At 42.8% G+C, this 18,204-nt stretch overlaps 1 protein-coding gene across 1 annotated transcript; it reads right to left on the bottom strand.

Annotated features, from left to right (window-relative positions):
• Positions 1–4,723: 4,723 nt before the first annotated feature.
• Positions 4,724–17,001, bottom strand: LOC106579614 (solute carrier family 22 member 17). The gene is made up of 10 exons (XM_014159701.3): positions 16,471–17,001; positions 15,165–15,683; positions 12,195–12,298; positions 11,432–11,586; positions 10,381–10,546; positions 9,759–9,874; positions 9,533–9,638; positions 8,842–9,065; positions 6,859–6,970; positions 4,724–6,667 (listed from the first exon to the last, which is right to left on the bottom strand). The coding sequence occupies exons 2-10, from the start codon at positions 15,630–15,632 to the stop codon at positions 6,391–6,393; spliced, it is 1,728 nt and encodes a 575-aa protein (XP_014015176.1). The 5' UTR covers positions 15,633–15,683; positions 16,471–17,001; the 3' UTR covers positions 4,724–6,390.
• Between the last annotated feature and the right edge of the window lie 1,203 nt (positions 17,002–18,204).

The following is an 18,204-nucleotide window of genomic DNA, read 5'->3' as shown; positions in this document are numbered from 1 at the left end:
GCACCTTTCGAAACCCACGTTTCTCATTGGTTCCTTTTGAAACTCCCACTCCATTCAAAACCCCCACTTTTCCTGAGAGATGTAGTGCTCTCAGTGTTGCCAATTTAGCGACTTTGTCGCTATATTTAGCGAGTATTCAGACCCCTCTAGCGACACATTTTCAAAAAAGCGACTAGTGACAAATCTAGCGACTTTTTCTGGTGTTACTGGAGACTTTTGGAGACTGACGTGAAAGCACGTATCGTTCTTACTCTTCTCAACGAGCAGCGGGTGCTGCCGTGGGCCCCACCCACGTCCCAAAGCACACACAGGCGGCCCAGTCCTCGCACAGCAGTCCCTCCCAGCTGCAGTCAGAGCAAATGTTCACCCCTCCGCGTCCAGACTGCAAATGAATCGCGCATGCGGGAAGCCGCCACTGTAAATGTAAAAAAAAACACAAATAAAAAAATAAAATAAAAAAATAAGTTACTCCGCCAGAGTGTCTCTTTTGGATCACTTTTGCCGGTCCCAAGCCCGGGTAAAGGAGGAGGGTTGGAATTGTGACAGAAGAAAGTCCATTTGTAGTTGTAAACATATTTAGGGTGTTTTTTACTCACTTTTTGTCTCTCCTACAGCATCCATCACAATTACATGCACATGGCCAATTATGCAAATTAGGTGATGATGTCATTTAGCGACTTTTAGGACAGCCAATAGCTACTTTCCTTACTGAGGAGTTGGCAACACTGAATGCTCTGGGTTAAAGAGACCCACATCTCCGCGAAAACCGTTTTCAAGGGATTGTTAACTATTTGGTTGTAATATCATAACTCCTTGAAGAGCCTAGTCAGACCTATACATTTCAGATTATTCCATGCAAAATAATTGCGCACATTGAGCTCTAACATCAGAGTTATACAGCAAGTAACTGCATGATATTGGTAATGAGTAAACATCAATGATCATATACAGCAAGTAACTGCATGATATTCGTGATGAGTAAACATCAATGATCATATACAGCAAGTAACTGCATGATATTCGTGATGAGTAAACATCAATGATCATATACAGCAAGTAACTGCATGATATTCGTGATGAGTAAACATCAATGATCATATACAGCAAGTAACTGCATGATATTCGTGATGAGTAAACATCAATGATCATATACAGCAAGTAACTGCATGATATTCGTGATAAATAAACATCAATGATCATGTAATTTCAGATACGTGGGGTAGCCTCAGGATATCTCTCAATATTGGCCGTCATGAATTGGATATTTGAGTGATATAAAAAGTTAACTATACTTGACAACTATGAGTGGTTTTGCTAAATTTCCCATCTTTTGTCGGCTCTGCCTATCAAGCAGCAGAAGGGCGCATTTGCAGTGGTAACGTTACTGTTAGCTGATGTTTACTTTGCAAGCTACCGGTAGAAACTTTGTACAGTTGGCTAATAGTGGTAAGTGAACCTAATGTAGACCTACCTAGCTAAGTTAGCTAAAATGTTCCCCTTTTCAACATTGTTTTTAAGAGTGTTTAATTACGATTGCCGCTGACAGACATGGTATAAGGCTACATTGTTTGATGGATCACATCAAATTGGCTATCTATCTAAAAGATCACCGTCAGTATGGTTAGCTAACAAGCCAACTTTCAGGGGATAAACTTGCCATCTATAGTGGTGATGACAGTAGTCCGACAACTTTACCAGGACGAGGACTTGCCGATGTCAAGCTATTTCCCAAATCCTATAATCTCTGATGAAGCAAACTAAATGATGTTTGTTTAGCTTCACGTATCTGAAATTACATGATAATTAATGTCAACTGATCATGAATAGCATATAGCTACTTGCTGTATAACTCTGATGGAGATACATTTGCGTAATTGTTTTGCATGGAATAATCGGAAATTTGTAGTTCCGACTATGCTCAATAGATGAGGATATTATAACCAAATAGTTCTAACATTTATTTAACAATCCCTTGAAAACGGCCAACCTGGTCTCAGAGCATTTCGTATTATTCTGTACATAAATCCGAGACACTCAATTTAGTATGATATGTTATGTTTGGCATGGTTACATACAGTGGCGATTTTAGCATGTACATCTTGGTGGGGCAAAAAATAATAATTATGTGGGATGCATGCCAGCAAAGCCACTACACAACACTAAACAATACATTAATTGCACTATAACTGTGACAAATGGTGCCCACAAACTGTTAGGGCCTAGATAAAGCTGTCCCAACAGCAGAGTCCCAACAGCAGTCCATAAGGGGACGACAAGCAGATAAGAGGCAATCCAGAATTTCGATTACGACATTAATGAGCGAGCTAGGACGGACGTAGTCAATATTATTATTTGTTCAGCACTTTTGAAATGTACAGCAACAGAATTCAGAACATGGGCCGTTCTTACAGTGTTCTCCCTGTACACCAAGTCAGAACCGTAGGATAAATAAAGGAGGCATATAAGCAGACAATGAAAGCTCTTACAATATTCGATGATTACATTTGTCAAAAACAGGTTATAGGCTACATGTGCACCACCAAGTCAGATCAGTAGGCGAAATTAAGAGGTGAAAGTAGACCAAATTATTAGGGTGAGGCACATGGGCTACTAACAGCTTACTACACAGCATACACTTAGTATTACTTTCTTAGCTACAGTATACATTTCTCCCTGGAATATTACATCATTTATGCAGCAGCATACAGTACATTTTGGGACTCACCTTGCTGTGCTGTGCTGTGCTCACTTGAACAGGTGGCATGGTGGTCCTTCGTGGGCAAATTTTGTCATCAAACTTTGTCATCAAAGTCTGGCATTCTCTGGATTTATGGTGCTTTCAAGACAACTGGGAACCCGAGAGAAAAAAAAAGGTTGATTCATGATGACGTCAGTGATCTTCAGGTCGTAGCTCTAGAAAGAGGCCCGAGTTCCGAATTTACAATTCCAAGTAGGATGTAAGCTCAAAACTTATCAGCACACTATTCTCATGCTTAATTTCAAGGTCAAAATACGCATAGAGGGAAAAGTACATAAAAAGGGAATTATGTTTTGTGAAGTAAATAAGATATTGCCATTCCTGTCCGACAAATAATAACATTGAAATGACGTTGCTGTTTCAAGTTAAGTTTTATTAGTCATATGTACAGGATACTCATGGTATAGGTATACACTGTCCAACAAAATGCTTACTTGCGGGTTCCTTCTCGACAATGCAACAACAATAATAAAAAATAACAATTTGAACATAAAGTAATTGGCTCAGTAGAACAGAATAAACATTTTAGCATAAGTATAATACAGGAAGGCACATTTTATATTTACACATGTATCAGGGAAGGGGTGATTTGGGGGCAAGTGTTTAAATTGTGCAGTATTAGCAATAGTAAATAATAGTCTGGTAGCAGCAGTTGTGATGTGTGTGTCTGATGGCTTGTAGATAGAAACTGTCTCTAAGCCTGTTGGTGTCAGACCTCCAGCTTCAATACCGTCTGCCCAACAGTAAGGGAGTATGAACAGCTCATGGCTGGGGTGTGTGGGACTCTCTGGATGGGAGCACGGTCCCAGTGATGTACTGGGCCGTCTTCACCACCCGCTGGAGAGCCTTTCGGTCGTGGACCGAGCAATTCCTGTACCAGGCCGTGATGCAACTGGTCAGTACGCTCTTGATGGTGCAGCCATAGTATTTGGAGTAGACCCCAGATGGCATGCTACATTTCTTCAGCCGCCTGAGGAAGTAGAGGCGTTGTTGCGCCCTCTTGACAAGAGGGGTGGTGTTGTTGGTCCATGTTAAGTCACTGGTGATGTGGACGCCGATGAACTTAAAACTGCTGACTCTCTGCTGCAGTCCTGTTTATGTGGAACGGGGCGTTCCCTCTACTTCCTCAAAACAACAATCAACTCCTTTGTTTTGCTGACTTTGATGGAGAAGTTGTTGTCCTGGCAACACAATTCCAGTTCACTTACCTCTTCCTTAAAGGTTGACTCGTTGTTGTTGATTATCAGGCCTACAACCGTTGTGTCATCTGCAAACTTGATGGAGTTGATGTTGTGCAAAGCCACACAGTGGTGGGTGAACAGGGAGTACAGCAGACAGCTGAGGACACCCCTAGGGGGACCCCTGTGTTAAGAGTCATTGTGGAGGAGGTGTTGTTGCCAATCCGCACAGCCTGTGGTCTGCCCGTCAGGAAGTCCAGGATCCAGTTGCAGAGGGTAGTGTTTGGACACAAAGCTTGGAGGGTACAACAGTGTTGAATGCTGAACTATATTTACTCTTTTGAGAGTTTTCCTTACATCAACCTTGGGAGAGTGAAAACACCTAGTCGTCCGGAGCAGCGAGAGTCTTCCTGGATGGCTCGATATTGTCTGCATCGAAGCAAGCATAGAATGTGTTCAGCTCGTCTGGGAGGGAGGCTTCGGTGGGAACCACACAGCTGGATTTGCTTTTGTAGTCCATGATAGCCTGTAGTCCTTGCCACATGTGTTGCGAGTCTGAGTTGTCAAACATCGATTAAAGTTTGAGTTTGTATAATTGGTTTGCATCCCTAATGGATTTGCGGCGCTCGTACCATCTTTATCAGAAACACTTTGAAAAATCTCTACGTTGTTTTCTGGGGGGAAAGGTGTGCGTAACAAAAAGTAAATGATACAATCTTAAAACCAATATACAAGATCATGACAAGACCCTCTTCCTCCATCAACACAGACAAGACACACAACAACCCATTGTTTACTTAACATTTTATTTTCAATTCAATCAGTTTATTAGAGTTATTAACATAATTACATTGCTGTTATTGCTTAATAGATCATCTTAAGGAGACAGCGATGTCTAACAACGTATTACTGTTGTCAAGTTATTCATAGTTATTATCATCATCAATAATATCCATATTATTATTAGATTTGTTTAGTGCATTTTAAATAAACTACCAATGACCTGCAGCGGGAGGTGTCTCTTTTCCCCTTCCCCTTCCTAACTCTCCAACTTCAAGCCCCATTCAGTGTCGTCATCATCACCCCCCCCCCCCCCCCCCCCCCCCCCACACACACACACACCTCTGCCCAGAGAAGGTTCTGGAACAGATCAAGTCAAAAACCTGTAAAAAAAAAAAACATCAAACAGCTAGGTCCTGAATGATTCAAATAAGACATACAGTACCAAATCCTGGCAACAAGGTGCCTGTTATGCACGTCACCATCACTCTATTATAGTGAGTTCCTGTATTCTAAAAAGAGAACAGCCCAGGTCTGGAAACAGCCCTTAGGCCTTACCCCCTAGCCTAGGGCCAAGATGCTTGTGGAGATCTGAAAGGATCAGAAAGGTATAAGCAATATCGTAATAGCCTCACCATGTCGCCTGATAAGCTGGATGGATTGTTTGTACCTAGCCAATCCTTTCAGATCAGTGCCTAAGGGGTGGGGGCTTGGGCTGGTTTCTGGACGCGGCTATAATTCAATGCTGCAAACTATTCAGGGCATTTCCCCACAATAATATTTAGCGTAGAACTGATATAATATATAAATGTGTGTCCATTTTCTACCATACATTTCTATCTACCCAAGGTTTTCAGCTCTGAATGCACAGACACGCTCCCCATGTCTTCAGTGAAGCCCAGAGTAAGACAGGTCTGACAGCCCAGACGATCAAGATGAATGACCCATAAACAGTACTGGCTCCAAGTCACATCTGGAAATTGAATTCATATCATTTCATCACATCCAACCAAGTCTGAGGAACTACAGTACATTTAAATGTCACTTTCTCTATCTTTTTTTATTCAACTGATTGTAAGGACTCTTGGGTTTGAGGAGGGAGCCTATTAGTATTTATTTAATGCAAGTTCAAAGTTTCACCAAACTACCCTCAAGTATAACGTTACTCAAAGAATCTTCAATCAATATAATTTCCCCCAATGTCTTTAAGAGCAGTAGACAAAATTGCCCTCATCTTGTCTTAGTACGATGCTTTTGCACAATACAAAGTACCCTTCCAAAAAGTTCCAGAAACAAAACTCCTACTGTTTTTTATAAATAGATAACCTAGCATTCATAAAGTTAAAGAAACTAAGTTGTAGGTATTTACAGGACCGTTTCCATAACATACCTGCCTCTGCCTCCGTGAGCTGTGTGTGATGCCATACTCTGCCAGATAATACACAAATCAAAAGGGTCTCTCTGATGGTGGCAGTCGGGAGCATGGGCAGAAAGCATCTGCTCCCTTTCCTGACACACAGGCCTTATGGGAAAGGTGAGGGGGGGTCGGGGTCCCTTCAACCATCCTCCTTCATTGGCTCTGCACAACCATCTTCAGCAGGCAGCTGACCCTCTTGTCCCTCTCCATCTTCCTCTCTGCGACCTGCTGACACTCTGGGCTTGCGTTATGACATGCTAGGTCTCTGGGTTGGGGGTGGCCAGCAGGGGCACGTTGTCCCTCCTCCTCCGGCCCAGCGAGGGGCGTCGGTACTGCTCCCCGTCGGCCAGCGTCTGGGGCAGTGGTTTCCTCTTGCTCTCGGGCAGAAGCAGGATGGAGAGCACAGCCAGCAGAGCCAGGGAGGAGTACACCACGTGGTGAAGGAAGTAGCCATAGTGGTTGCGCAGGTCCATGAGCGGCGAGGTGAGCCGACCCACACAGCCCAGGGCCAACACCGTGCCAACGCCAATGCCCCTGGACGAGAGGCAAAAGTTCAAAGGTTAGTGATCTCCAAGAGGAAAGATCAGGGAAGAGAGATAACATGAGGATCAAGCCAAAAATGACACCAATTAATATGAATATTAGGCCGAATAATACGTCTAATATACGGAAGAAGTCTAGATGGGGAAGACTCGTGTGACAGTCTATGAGTTGCTGGTCCTTACCTGATGATGGTGGGCATGATCTCTGCTGTGAAGAGGACACAGAGAGAGGCAGCCGCCTGGGAGGAGAAGAGACCCATCACTGAGAACACAGTGATGGCCGCCTCACTGAGATCTGACAGAAGGATAGGAGGGAGAATTAACTTAGGACTGAACTCCACAGACTGACTGGCTGGCGATTACATCTGAAACTGAGACACGACTTTGACTTTACTGCCACGGCAGTGTCCTTCATGAACTGATATACCACCATTCAGCCACAAGGTGGTGCCATGCAAAAATAACCTGTGCTTCCTGTATTCAATGTCAATTCAGAAAATGATGGAGTCGTAACTACTTCATGGCATGTGGTCTCCTATGAACTGAATTACATTTACCCTCTGTATTCCAGGTGAGGAGTAGGTAGAATTTGGTCCCTAACTGTGTATTCCAGGTGAGGAGTAAGTCGAATTTGTCCCCTAACTATGTGTATTCAAGGTGAGTAGGTCGAATTTGTCCCCTAAATCTGTGTATTCCAGGTGAGGAGTAGGTAGAATTTGGCCCCTAACTTTGTGTATTCCAGGTGAGGGGTAGGTAGAATTTGGCCCTTAACTTCACTGGGGTAGGGGGCAGCATTCGGAATTTTGAATGAAAAGCGTGCCCAAATTAAACTGCCTGCTACTCAGGCCCAGAAGCTAGGATATGCATATAATTAGTAGATTTGGATAGAAAACACACTAAATTTTCCAAAACTGTTCAAATAATGTCTGTGAGTATAGCAGAACTGATATGGCAGGCAAAAACCTGAGGAAAATCCATCCAGGAAGTACTATTATTTTGAAAGGCTGTTTTTCCATTGAAAGCCTATCCACCATACAAAGACTTAGGACCTAGTTCACAATCTCTATGGCTTCTTCTACATGTGGCCGGTCTTTAGGCATTGTTTCATGCTTTTACTCTGAAAAATGAGGGAGAAACAGCACTTTCAATGAGTGGACAGTGGAAATTTCCAGACATGAGTCCAGCGCGTGATCGGGAACGCGCCTTTCTTGTTTCTCTATTGACAAAGCTTTTGTCCGGTTGAAATATTATTGATTATTTATGACAAAAACAACCTGAGGATTGATTGTAAACATCGTTTGACATGGATTACTGAACTAAACGCACCAACAAAACTGAGGTTTTTGGACATAAAGAGGGACATAATCGAACAAAACAAACATTTATTGTGTAATATGGAGTCCTAGGAGTGCCACCAGATGAAGATCATCAAAGGTAAGTGATTAATTTTAACGCTATTTCTGACTTTTGTGACACCTCCTTGGTTGGAAAATGGCTGTATGGTTTTCTGTGGCTAGGCGCTGACCTAACATAATCGTATGGTGTGCTTTCGCCGTAAAGCCTTTTTGAAATCGGACACTGGTTGGATTAACAAGAAGTTTATCTATAAAATTGTGTATAATACTTGTATGTTAGAGGAATTTTAATTATGGGATTTCTGTTGTTTTGAATTTGGCGCCCTGCAATTTCACTGGCTGTTGTCGAGGTGGGACGCTAGCGTCCCACTGATACCAGAAAGGTTAAGCACTGACACAGGATTATATGTTTTAGTGGATGAAAACATATCTGATGGTTAAGGGACTATTTCTACTTTCTCCAAAGCATTATGCTAACCCTAACCCCATCTTTGTTTTGGTAAAAAGCTGAGGGATGGGCCTGGAGAAATGTAACCACTCAAATGCATAGACAGAGCTATGAATGCAAGGACTGACCATCAATGACATCAACATTATAGTTTTAACCATGTTTTAAGGTTATACAGTGTTTGTTTACAAACATTGAAGTAAAACAAGCTTATATTTTGGGTTCTGATGGGGTATGACAGTTGAATTAAGCTCATGAGGCATTTTAGTTATATTCTTAAAGAATCAATGGGTATAAATCATTAATTTATAAGTCCAAAAATGGGTGTAGTAACTAAGGATTCTACCTTGAACGCCAACTTACACTCCATCAGTCCGAGGAGAATCAGAGATGCCAGTCCTGTCATCGTCATGGCGAGGAGCAGGATACCACGTCGACCACACCTGTTCACGGTTGCCCATAACAACAGCCAGGCCCCTCCTCCCGCACAGACAGAGAGTAGATAGGTCCAATAGAAGCTGGGGGCAGTGCCTCTGACATCACCGCGGAATGAGCTGTAACAGTGACTAATGCCATGGGAAATGAACCTGACAGACAACAGGAGAAGATGGAGAGGGAGAATCATGGTCTGATTGGCAACTACTGTATGAATCCTATGGGTGCCAACCAGTAAAACCTTTATATTACACTATATGTTGCATACATACTACTATGTTTGGTTACCAAAATGTCGTTACATCTTATTAGTAAACGGTGTAGTTACTGTGTAGTTACACAAAGAAGTTAAACTTTCATGTACTGTATTTGTAATTGTATTTATTAGGGATCCCCATTAGCTGTTGCCAAGCCAGCAGCTGCTCTTCCTGGGGTCCAAACACATTAAGGCACTTACATTATATATAAAACAAAAGATAAAACAGTACATCATATAACATTATTACACCACTACATATCTACTACTGGTAGACCTACTACTATTACTATGTGTGCAGCTAATTAAAGTCTGACCAAACATGTGAGGGCAAACGTCAAACAGCACAGTTAGGTGACTTACGAGGTGAAGCCGAGCACACATATGTTTTTCCAGATGTTCCTGCTGTGTACGAGCTCTGGGAAGGACAGGTGTGGGCGAGTAGAGGGAGATAGCTCGGAGTCCAGCTCTGAAATAATGACAACACCACAAGTCACACTGGAGGCATCAGCAGAGAATTGTTGTTCTAATAAAAGTCATAAATCTCATGAAAAGACCCACACAAAAAGACAAAATGGTTCCCACACACCTGTGAAGCTCTCGTCATCCCTCCCTCTGTCTCTTCTTTCACTGAAGGAATTCAGATCAGCTGATCTCTCAGAGAGAAGGAGCCAGCGAGGAGATTCAGGAAATACCCCTGGAATACTGAAACAAAACAGACATTTTCATGCCATTTTCTCCTAGCTTCCTTCTAGGTTGAAGAAAACAACGGTTAAGCCATAAGGCATGAGAATCCAGGGATTACCGTGTGATAACTCCTGATTAAGGGCTGTTTAGGAAGAATTTTAAATAATGGGACCAGCGATGCTAGTTAGCTTCCACATGGAATTATTAGGTTCTTCAACCTAGGATCCATACCAAGCTATTCTCTCCCCTGGAACTGCAAAGTCCATATTTCATTTGCTCTGTGTTCAATTTACTATTTGCAATAAAAGGTCATGAGGAGTGTGGGAGGGACACTGCACCTTGAAGTCAAATGCTAATGGATTCTGACTTGAGCTAATGGCTGAAATCAATACAATGCCGGGATGCTCTCAGCAAGTCAGTTTGCATTTATGTCTTTAATGAAATGACTACCATATTCCCCTTTCCATTGTCCATAAGCTACTATCCCCCAACACACACACACACACACACACACACACACTCACCCATAGGTGAGGAACAGAGAGAGCGGTGCAGCCCCAGTTCCAAGTAAGCCTCTCCAGGACTGGTAACCCAGAGCAAAACCCAGCAACAGCAGCTCCCCAGCAACTGTAGTTAGTCCTGCCACCATGGTGACTAGCAGACGTAGTGAGGGGTCACAGAGTTCAAGACCTGTCAATCAAACACACAAGACAAAACAATGAATGATTACAGACACAACAATGCTGAACAATTAGTAAACAAGTTTGGTCTTTAAGTATACTCAAAATAGTTTTAAGATGCTATTGTCTGTGTGGTGTCAGGTTTCAAAAGATCAGCAGTGGTCATCATGGTAGTAGTCTTTTGATGCTATTGTTAGAGCCTTTTGTACTATGGCTCTGTGTTTTGACCAATCATGTGACATGCCTGGATTTGAACTTTTCTTTTTTTATCAAACTGTCCCTTTTTTCTCTATATGTCAGATGGTCCAGCACCATCCTCAGAAAATTGCTTTCATTTTTGGAGTTATTCTCATTTCTGGATAAGGCTTGAAATACAGAATAAAATCATGATATGTCACATGACTGCGCAATACACATGGCCCTAACTATGACACCAGTATCTGAGACTACTCACATGTGATGTGAAGGCCCTAACTATGACACCAGTATCTGAGACTACTCACATGTGATGTGAAGGCCCTAACTATGACACCAGTATCTGAGACTACTTACATGTGATGTAAAGGCCCTAACTATGACACCAGTATCTGAGACTACTTACATGTGATGTAAAGGCCCTAACTATGACACCAGTATCTGAGACTACTCACATGTGATGTAAAGGCCCTAACTATGACACCAGTATCTGAGACTACTTACATGTGATGTAAAGGCCCTAACTATGACACCAGTATCTGAGACTACTTACATGTGATGTAAAGGCCCTAACTATGACACCAGTATCTGAGACTACTCACATGTGATGTAAAGGCCCTAACTATGACACCAGTAGCTGAGACTACTTACATGTGATGTAAAGGCCCTAACTATGACACCAGTAGCTGAGACTACTCACGTGTGATGTAAAGCGTGAGGTAGACACCAGCACTAGCAGCAGCCAGGCAAAAACGCATGACAATAAAGAATGGGGGAGCGGTAGAGACGCACACGAGCACGCCAAATACCACCGAGAGGGTCAGAGAGGTGAGTAGTGTCTTCAACCTGCCCAGTCTGAAGAAAACATAGAGAAGAGAAGATACAAAGCTCTGTTTTAGTAGTGCATAAGCACTGGCCGGTTTCATGGAAATTAAATCCAGATATAGGCCTCTTAAAAACAGAGGTTTAAAAACCAAGTTAACAGTCCTGGTTTATGGAGTCCAATATTAAGCCAGTAAATAACCAGGGTCGTTTCCATGTAAATACATCGTTTTTTTAGGGACATCTAGTCTAGAGTCTAGAAATATATGTAAACGATGTTCATTCAACCACATTTCTTGATTCAAGTGCAGCCCAGGCCTGAGTCTGGATTGAGGTACAGCCCAGGCCTGAGTCTGGATTCAAGTACAGCCCAGGCCTGAGTCTGGATTCAAGTGCAGCCCAGGCCTGAGTCTGGATTGAGGTGCAGCCCAGGCCTGAGTCTGGATTGAGGTGCAGCCCAGGCCTGAGTCTGGATTCAAGTGCAGCCCAGGCCTGAGTCTGAAACTGTCGTCGAAAGCATAATTCGATGATCTTAATGAACTGAATCATGATGGCTAATTACATTTGCTTCATCTCACTTTAAATCCTCAAGAGGTCTCCTCCTCCCAGTCTAACCCTTTGTATTTCTCAGCTCGTCTCACCTGTCAGCTGCAAAGCCCAGTCCCAGGCATCCTGTCAGCACGCCCAGGATGAAGGAAACCTCTTCGACTGGGACCAGCCAGTACTGACCACACACCAAATCCCACTGGGAGAGGAGAGGAAAACAATGAGGTGGGAAACCAACAGAAGAATACAGAAAGGGAAGAGGCAGTTAAACATTTTATGTTATGCACAATCACTCCATCGATAGGAAATTTTTCCAGATCATACAGAAAGTAATTTCAACCAAACTACAGTATATTTAAATGTGATTTCAATAATTTCCTTTCAGTGTTTGTAATGACTTGAGCGTGACTTTGTTATTACATCTGAAGAGCTCTGCATTTTCTACTGTTGAAAGCTAAGTGATTATAATTATCTACAGAGATATCATCGTTTTTGGGCAGTCAGGAAGCTGCTGCTAACAATACCTTATGTCATTAGAACCTATGCAGGGACGCATAAAAGCCTGTCAAATACTATCACTCATCCTCACTGGTCGGCATAGCTGCAATGTATGGTAACCTCACAAATGAGAGCATAGCGGATAAGGTGCTTGGTTTGGGACAAAATAAAAAAATGCCAAACCTGCACACAAACAAGTTCACAAACTGCCCAAACCGGTTATAAACATGACTCGAAAGCATTATAATGCCCTTGGCCAAAAGCTTTGCCTTGCATTGTTTCCCCTCTTATAGTAAACGTCCTCATGTCAAAGGAGCATATAGGCTGACATGGTGTTACAAGGCAGCTGCTTAAAGGTGCTTAGTTCAGTATTCCACTGAAGCCTTATTGAATAAAGGCGTGTACTGATCAGAGCTTTTCTGGCCTCCATGAGAAGTTGCTGAAGAAGCACCGTGGTGTTATACTGGTGGATCATGACAAGGTAAAAATACACTCTGAAACCAACCACTGAATCAGGCCTTGTGTCTATGAAGAGTAACTGAATGATATTCCTGCCGTCTATAGGTGCACGGAAACACCGCTGCAGTAGTCTGTCTCTTCAGTTAGAGTGACTCCTTGAGACCAGTGTATGTTCAGTTAACCACAGAGGGCAACAGGCCCACAGAACAGTTTACAGAAGAAGCATTGGGTATGCCACCCGCGTCGCCACGCATTGGAATTCAAAACAAATAGAGCGTCGGTCCACAGCGGGCCGATTGAGAGCTTAAGACCTCCATGGAAAAATTGGGTGTGGTGGACATTTGTCAAGAGTTCTGCCAAAGACATTAGGCCTGGTGCGTCATAAGGCATTGTAGAACAAGTACACACATCAGTAAATGAGGAAAGGCAGGATAAGTTTGGTTGTACATTTCCCATTACCTCCCTCTACGTGACTGTTTATAACATAGGCCTACTTCATCAAAACTGTGTTAATGGTGAAAGCGTTTTTTTACCGTTGCCGTGAATTTGACAGTTACTTACTGGCAGCTCATTGGCAAGTAAGTTTTATTTATTTTTTCATATTACAGTACACCTACTGTAATCTAATTACGGTATCAAAGCAAGTACCGTGTAATGACACACAGTACACTACTGTAAAATGTATTGTATTATACCGTGAAAAAAGTCAATACAACTGTAATCGGAATGAATGGATCAATGGATGAAATTCATTGAGGGGAGGGGTTTGTATTTCACAGTATTTTAATGTAATTACAAGGGATACACATTACAGCATATCTATAAATATGTGGGGTATTATATCACTTGCACTTCTAGAGGCCTTAAAACTTATTCGGGATCGGTGTCTCATCCACGGGACGGTTGAGATAATGTAGGCTAATGCGATTAGCATGAGGTTGTAAGTAACAAGAAAATTTCCCAGGACATAGACATATCTGATATTGGCAGAAAGCGTCAATTCTTGTTAATCTAACTGCACTGTCTAATTTACAGTAGTTATTACAGTGAAACAATACCATGCTATTTTTTGAGAGTGCACAGTTTTGAACTGTTATTAATAAACAAATTAGGCACATTTGGGCAGTCTTGATACAAAATGTTGAACTGAAATGCAATGGTTCATTGGATCAGTCAAACTTTGCACGTACACTGCTGCCATCTAGTGGCCAAAATCTAAATTGCACCTGGGCTGGCCTTTCTCTTGCATTTCAAAGATGATGGTACAAAAAAAATACAAAAAAATATATATTTTACCCAATCTAATGTGTTATATTCTTCTACATTCCTTTCACATTTCCACAAACTTCAAAGTGTTTCCTTTCAAATGGTACGAAGAATATGCATATCCTTGCTTCAGGGCCTGAGCTACAGGCAGTTATATTTGGGTATGTCATTTTAGGCGAAAATTGAAAGAAAGATGCGGATCCTTAAGAGGTTTTAACAAAGGCTTCCAAAATGACAGTGACTACAGGGCAAATCAGACCAAAAGAACATGTTAAAATGCTCAACCATTTCATGTTTAAGACTTGCTGCCACTCCAATTATGCCCCCTATACAAATTGATGGGGCACTATAACCACATAGGACTTAAATTGGTACAGCATTCTCACTAACGGGTGCAACAAATATAGCCTCTTACAAGGCACGCCTCTAAATATGTTAATATGTTAATAACAACAATACCATGTACACACTTTTGGTCAAAAAGGTTTTTGGCACTCCAAAGATACGGTACGTTACTGTATTCTGTTGGGTGGATTACAGTACCATTCGAAATACAGCCATTCTTACCCAGCCCACAACATTTTCCCATAATACACCAGAATTTACAGTATGCTGCAGTTAAATATTTCTGAGTATTTTACTAATGCTAATACCAAAAATTACTGTATAAATTACAGTTTTCTGTTACAGTGCATGTAAGGGTATCAGAACTTCACTGAAGAATGCATTATATCATTGTTAAACAATCATTCCCTGTTCCACTAGGAGCCACTTGGATTCTGAGACCGCGAATTACAAACTAATCAAGAAAACAATGAAGCCGACAAAGTTCCTTGAGGTACCTCAGTAACAATGTTAATCCTCAATCCTTCTGTGACGTTGTAGTCCCAGCCAGCTTCACAGTTTTCCACCCCGGACTGGGAACCGTTGATATACTGCTTGCACTGAGACAGCCCCCCGCTGTCCCCCACTCTGCCCCCCTTCTCCCAGGGCAGAGTGGTGTTAAGGATCTGGGCGGCAGGCAAGGGTCCCGGGAGGCGGCAGTGGTGGGGTGAGGTGAGGGTAAGCAGGGCGTCCGAGGAGAGAAGGAAGGCCAGGAAGAGATTGGGCAGGATGGAGAGACCGATGAGCATCCTCTGCTTCTTCCTCCCCAGGGCCAGGACCATCACCTCCCCTGTGGGAGGCAGGGAGGGGGGAGGTGGGAGGGAGGAGGAGGGAGTGGGAGACGAGGGAGTGGGAGAGGAGGGGAGGGAGGAAGGGGGAGGCGGACAGGGGGAAGGGGAGGGGAGGGGGGACTCAGGTGATGTCATGACTGAGGTCCAGAGAGGCTGTGGTCACTTCTTAGACGGACTGGGAAATATCTGTGGTGGGAAAACATACACAAATATTGACAAGCTTGGATTCACCATTACTACTTTCTCCAAAATATATTATTAGCTACAGTATACAGTTCACTTGCAGAATAAGAAGAAATAGCTCAGTGAATGGATCTTATTTATCTACAGACTTGAACAGTCAGTTTTACAACTGTCATCGTGCATACTTAATTAATCATAAAGCCTGGTAAATGATATCTCCAATCAATCCCATAAAAGAGCCTAGAGGGAGCAATACCAACCGCATGACATAATGTTTAGCCAATTATTCAATTGGTGGACATACCCATTCTATTACTGGATTTAAAAAAAGACATGTTTTTATCTGTAGCATGACTATACACGTGTAAGAAATACGTTGTACAGCTGTATCCTATCGCCCAAGATCATGGAAGGTTTTATACTATCACGTCTATACTATCAGCCATAAGGGCATGGTCCATTATACTGGGCTACTGCTAAAGGAATGAAGTTACATAATAGGTTTTTCAGACAGGGGAAAGTACTGCATTGAAGGAAAAGAGCGAACGCATATTTTAAGAGGTAACACACAGCAACACACACAAAGCACCAGAAAATAAAAATCCCTAACATTATTGTGTAACATTGTAACATGAATATAACTGACATGGTGGTGACATAATCGGTCACTGAAACAAACGCACGCCCGCATCTGCCCGGGGCAGACAGCGAAACACATTATTTTGTAAATATACAATATTGTCAGAGACTGCGTGCCATGGGGACAGTTGCAGCAAAACGAATGACGTACCCCTTTCCAGTTTTATTATAGTCGTCGGATATTATAATAAATCCACTGGGTTAACGATTGCCCATTGTCACTTTCCAACGTCCGTTTTGGTAAAGCCAAAACATTGAAGGGGATACCGGGAACAGTTCCGAATTGAGTTGAAATTTCACCGCATTCCCTTAACTCTTCCTATGCGTCTTCACTCTGCCGGCTTTGGCTATTATTCCATCCGGTGACATATAGGCTTCTGTCCCGGGGTAGTGTTAGATGAAGCACTGGAAACTAAAGTCCTGTCAGAGAAGACAGCAATCCGTTTTGCTGTATTGGCAGAAAGGTTGATGCTCGACTTCTACCGTCCCTGATTTCTAACGTTGTTGCTCGACCGAAGTTATGTCCGCCGACATGAAACAAAGAAATTAAATATTAAATTATTATTTCTGACATCATCTTAAAGGGGACGGGTCACATAACTGCTGGCTGGCTGGCTGAACAAAGCGAACCGATCATTTCTGTCTCTGGGACAAAGAGGGGATGGAAAACTGCATTGGTAGAAGCGATCTCCAGACTCGTGAGAAATCGGGTGTAATCGTTGAGGAGACGTCCCCAGCTTTCACTGCAAATTGAGTCATCTGCCGCATGGTGGGGCCATACATCATAGATTATTCTCAAGGTTGAAAGAGCGCGCATTGTGCGTTGTATTATAAATGGACTGTCCAGATTATTTTGTCATTTGCATGGAGAGCATATTGTAGATATTCCCTTCGTGCCTCTACCCTTGGGCACACTGTGCCGTCCTACTTCTGACACCAATGTAGCAAATTCAGGGGAGTAGCCTGACTAGGACTCGAACACAGGTCCCTGCGATTGTCCATCCAAAAACGTACACTAAGACGTCTGAACCTCTTGAAGATATCATAAAGTGCTCATTAGGTCATGTAATTACCCGTTCCTTCTTTAAGTGTGTCCCCTGCTATATAAATCACTTAGGATCATACCGTTGGTACACGCTTTTGATGGCTGCACTGGGGTCAGAGCTGGTCCCTGACATTCTGCTGCCATAGGTGAAACCAAAAAATGCCTCTCCCTGCAAAACTAGAATAGTCCCAGTAAGCAAAATTAAGTTGAAAAGACGTCTAATATGGATTTTCTGTACGTTGAAATCAGGTACATTTTCGGTTCTGAATGAAAGTTGAAAATATGAATTTTCCGGATGTTGAAATCAGGCTCATTTTTGGTTCTGAATGAAATGTAAAAACAAGTAATTTATAGATATCTATGTTTGGGCCAAATCATGGCTTGTCCAGACCGGACAAAATCTGAGCCAAACAGATTTGGCCCGCACCAAAAACCAATGTCTGTGGATGTGGAAATCAAGGCCGGTCCGGAACTGCACCAAAAAAAAGATGTCCAAAAGGCGTCAGAGTCGGTCCGTGCTTAATGAGTTGTAGCCTACAGTGTTGCCTGAAATGTAATTTTATGAATGCCCATCTATGTGGTAAACCTACCGTTTGTAAAACACCGAAAAATGACATCAGGACAGGACTAAAAAAAGATGTCAGCTCATGGTGGCGCAGCAGTCTAAGGCACTGCATCACAGTGCTTGAGGCGTCACTACAGCCCTGGGTTCGATCCAGCTTAGGGGAAGGTTTCGCTGGCCGGGATTTCCTTGTCCCATTGCGCTCTAGTGACTCCTTGTGCCGGGCCGGGTGCCTGCAAGCTGACTTGGGTTGCCAGCTGGATGGCGTTTCCTCCGAC

This window comes from Salmo salar, chromosome 19, assembly GCF_965601325.2.
Source record: "Salmo salar chromosome 19, fSalSal1, whole genome shotgun sequence".
NCBI lineage: Eukaryota > Metazoa > Chordata > Actinopteri > Salmoniformes > Salmonidae > Salmo > Salmo salar.
The sequence above is the reverse complement of the archived record's forward strand: the minus strand, read 5'-3'. Positions and strand labels throughout refer to the sequence as shown.

What these genes read in the sequence shown, in the direction of transcription:
- LOC106579614 (XM_014159701.3), bottom strand. Translation starts at nt 15,632, where the DNA reads ATGACATCACCTGAGTCCCCCCTCCCCTCCCCTTCCCCCTGTCCGCCT. An exon ending in GGATGACGAGAGCTTCACAG is followed by an intron (nt 9,639 to 9,758) that starts GTGTGTGGGAAC and finishes TCATTATTTCAG; the next exon opens with AGCTGGACTCCGAGCTATCT. An exon ending in TGTGTGCTCGGCTTCACCTC is followed by an intron (nt 9,066 to 9,532) that starts GTAAGTCACCTA and finishes GTTGTCTGTCAG; the next exon opens with GTTCATTTCCCATGGCATTA.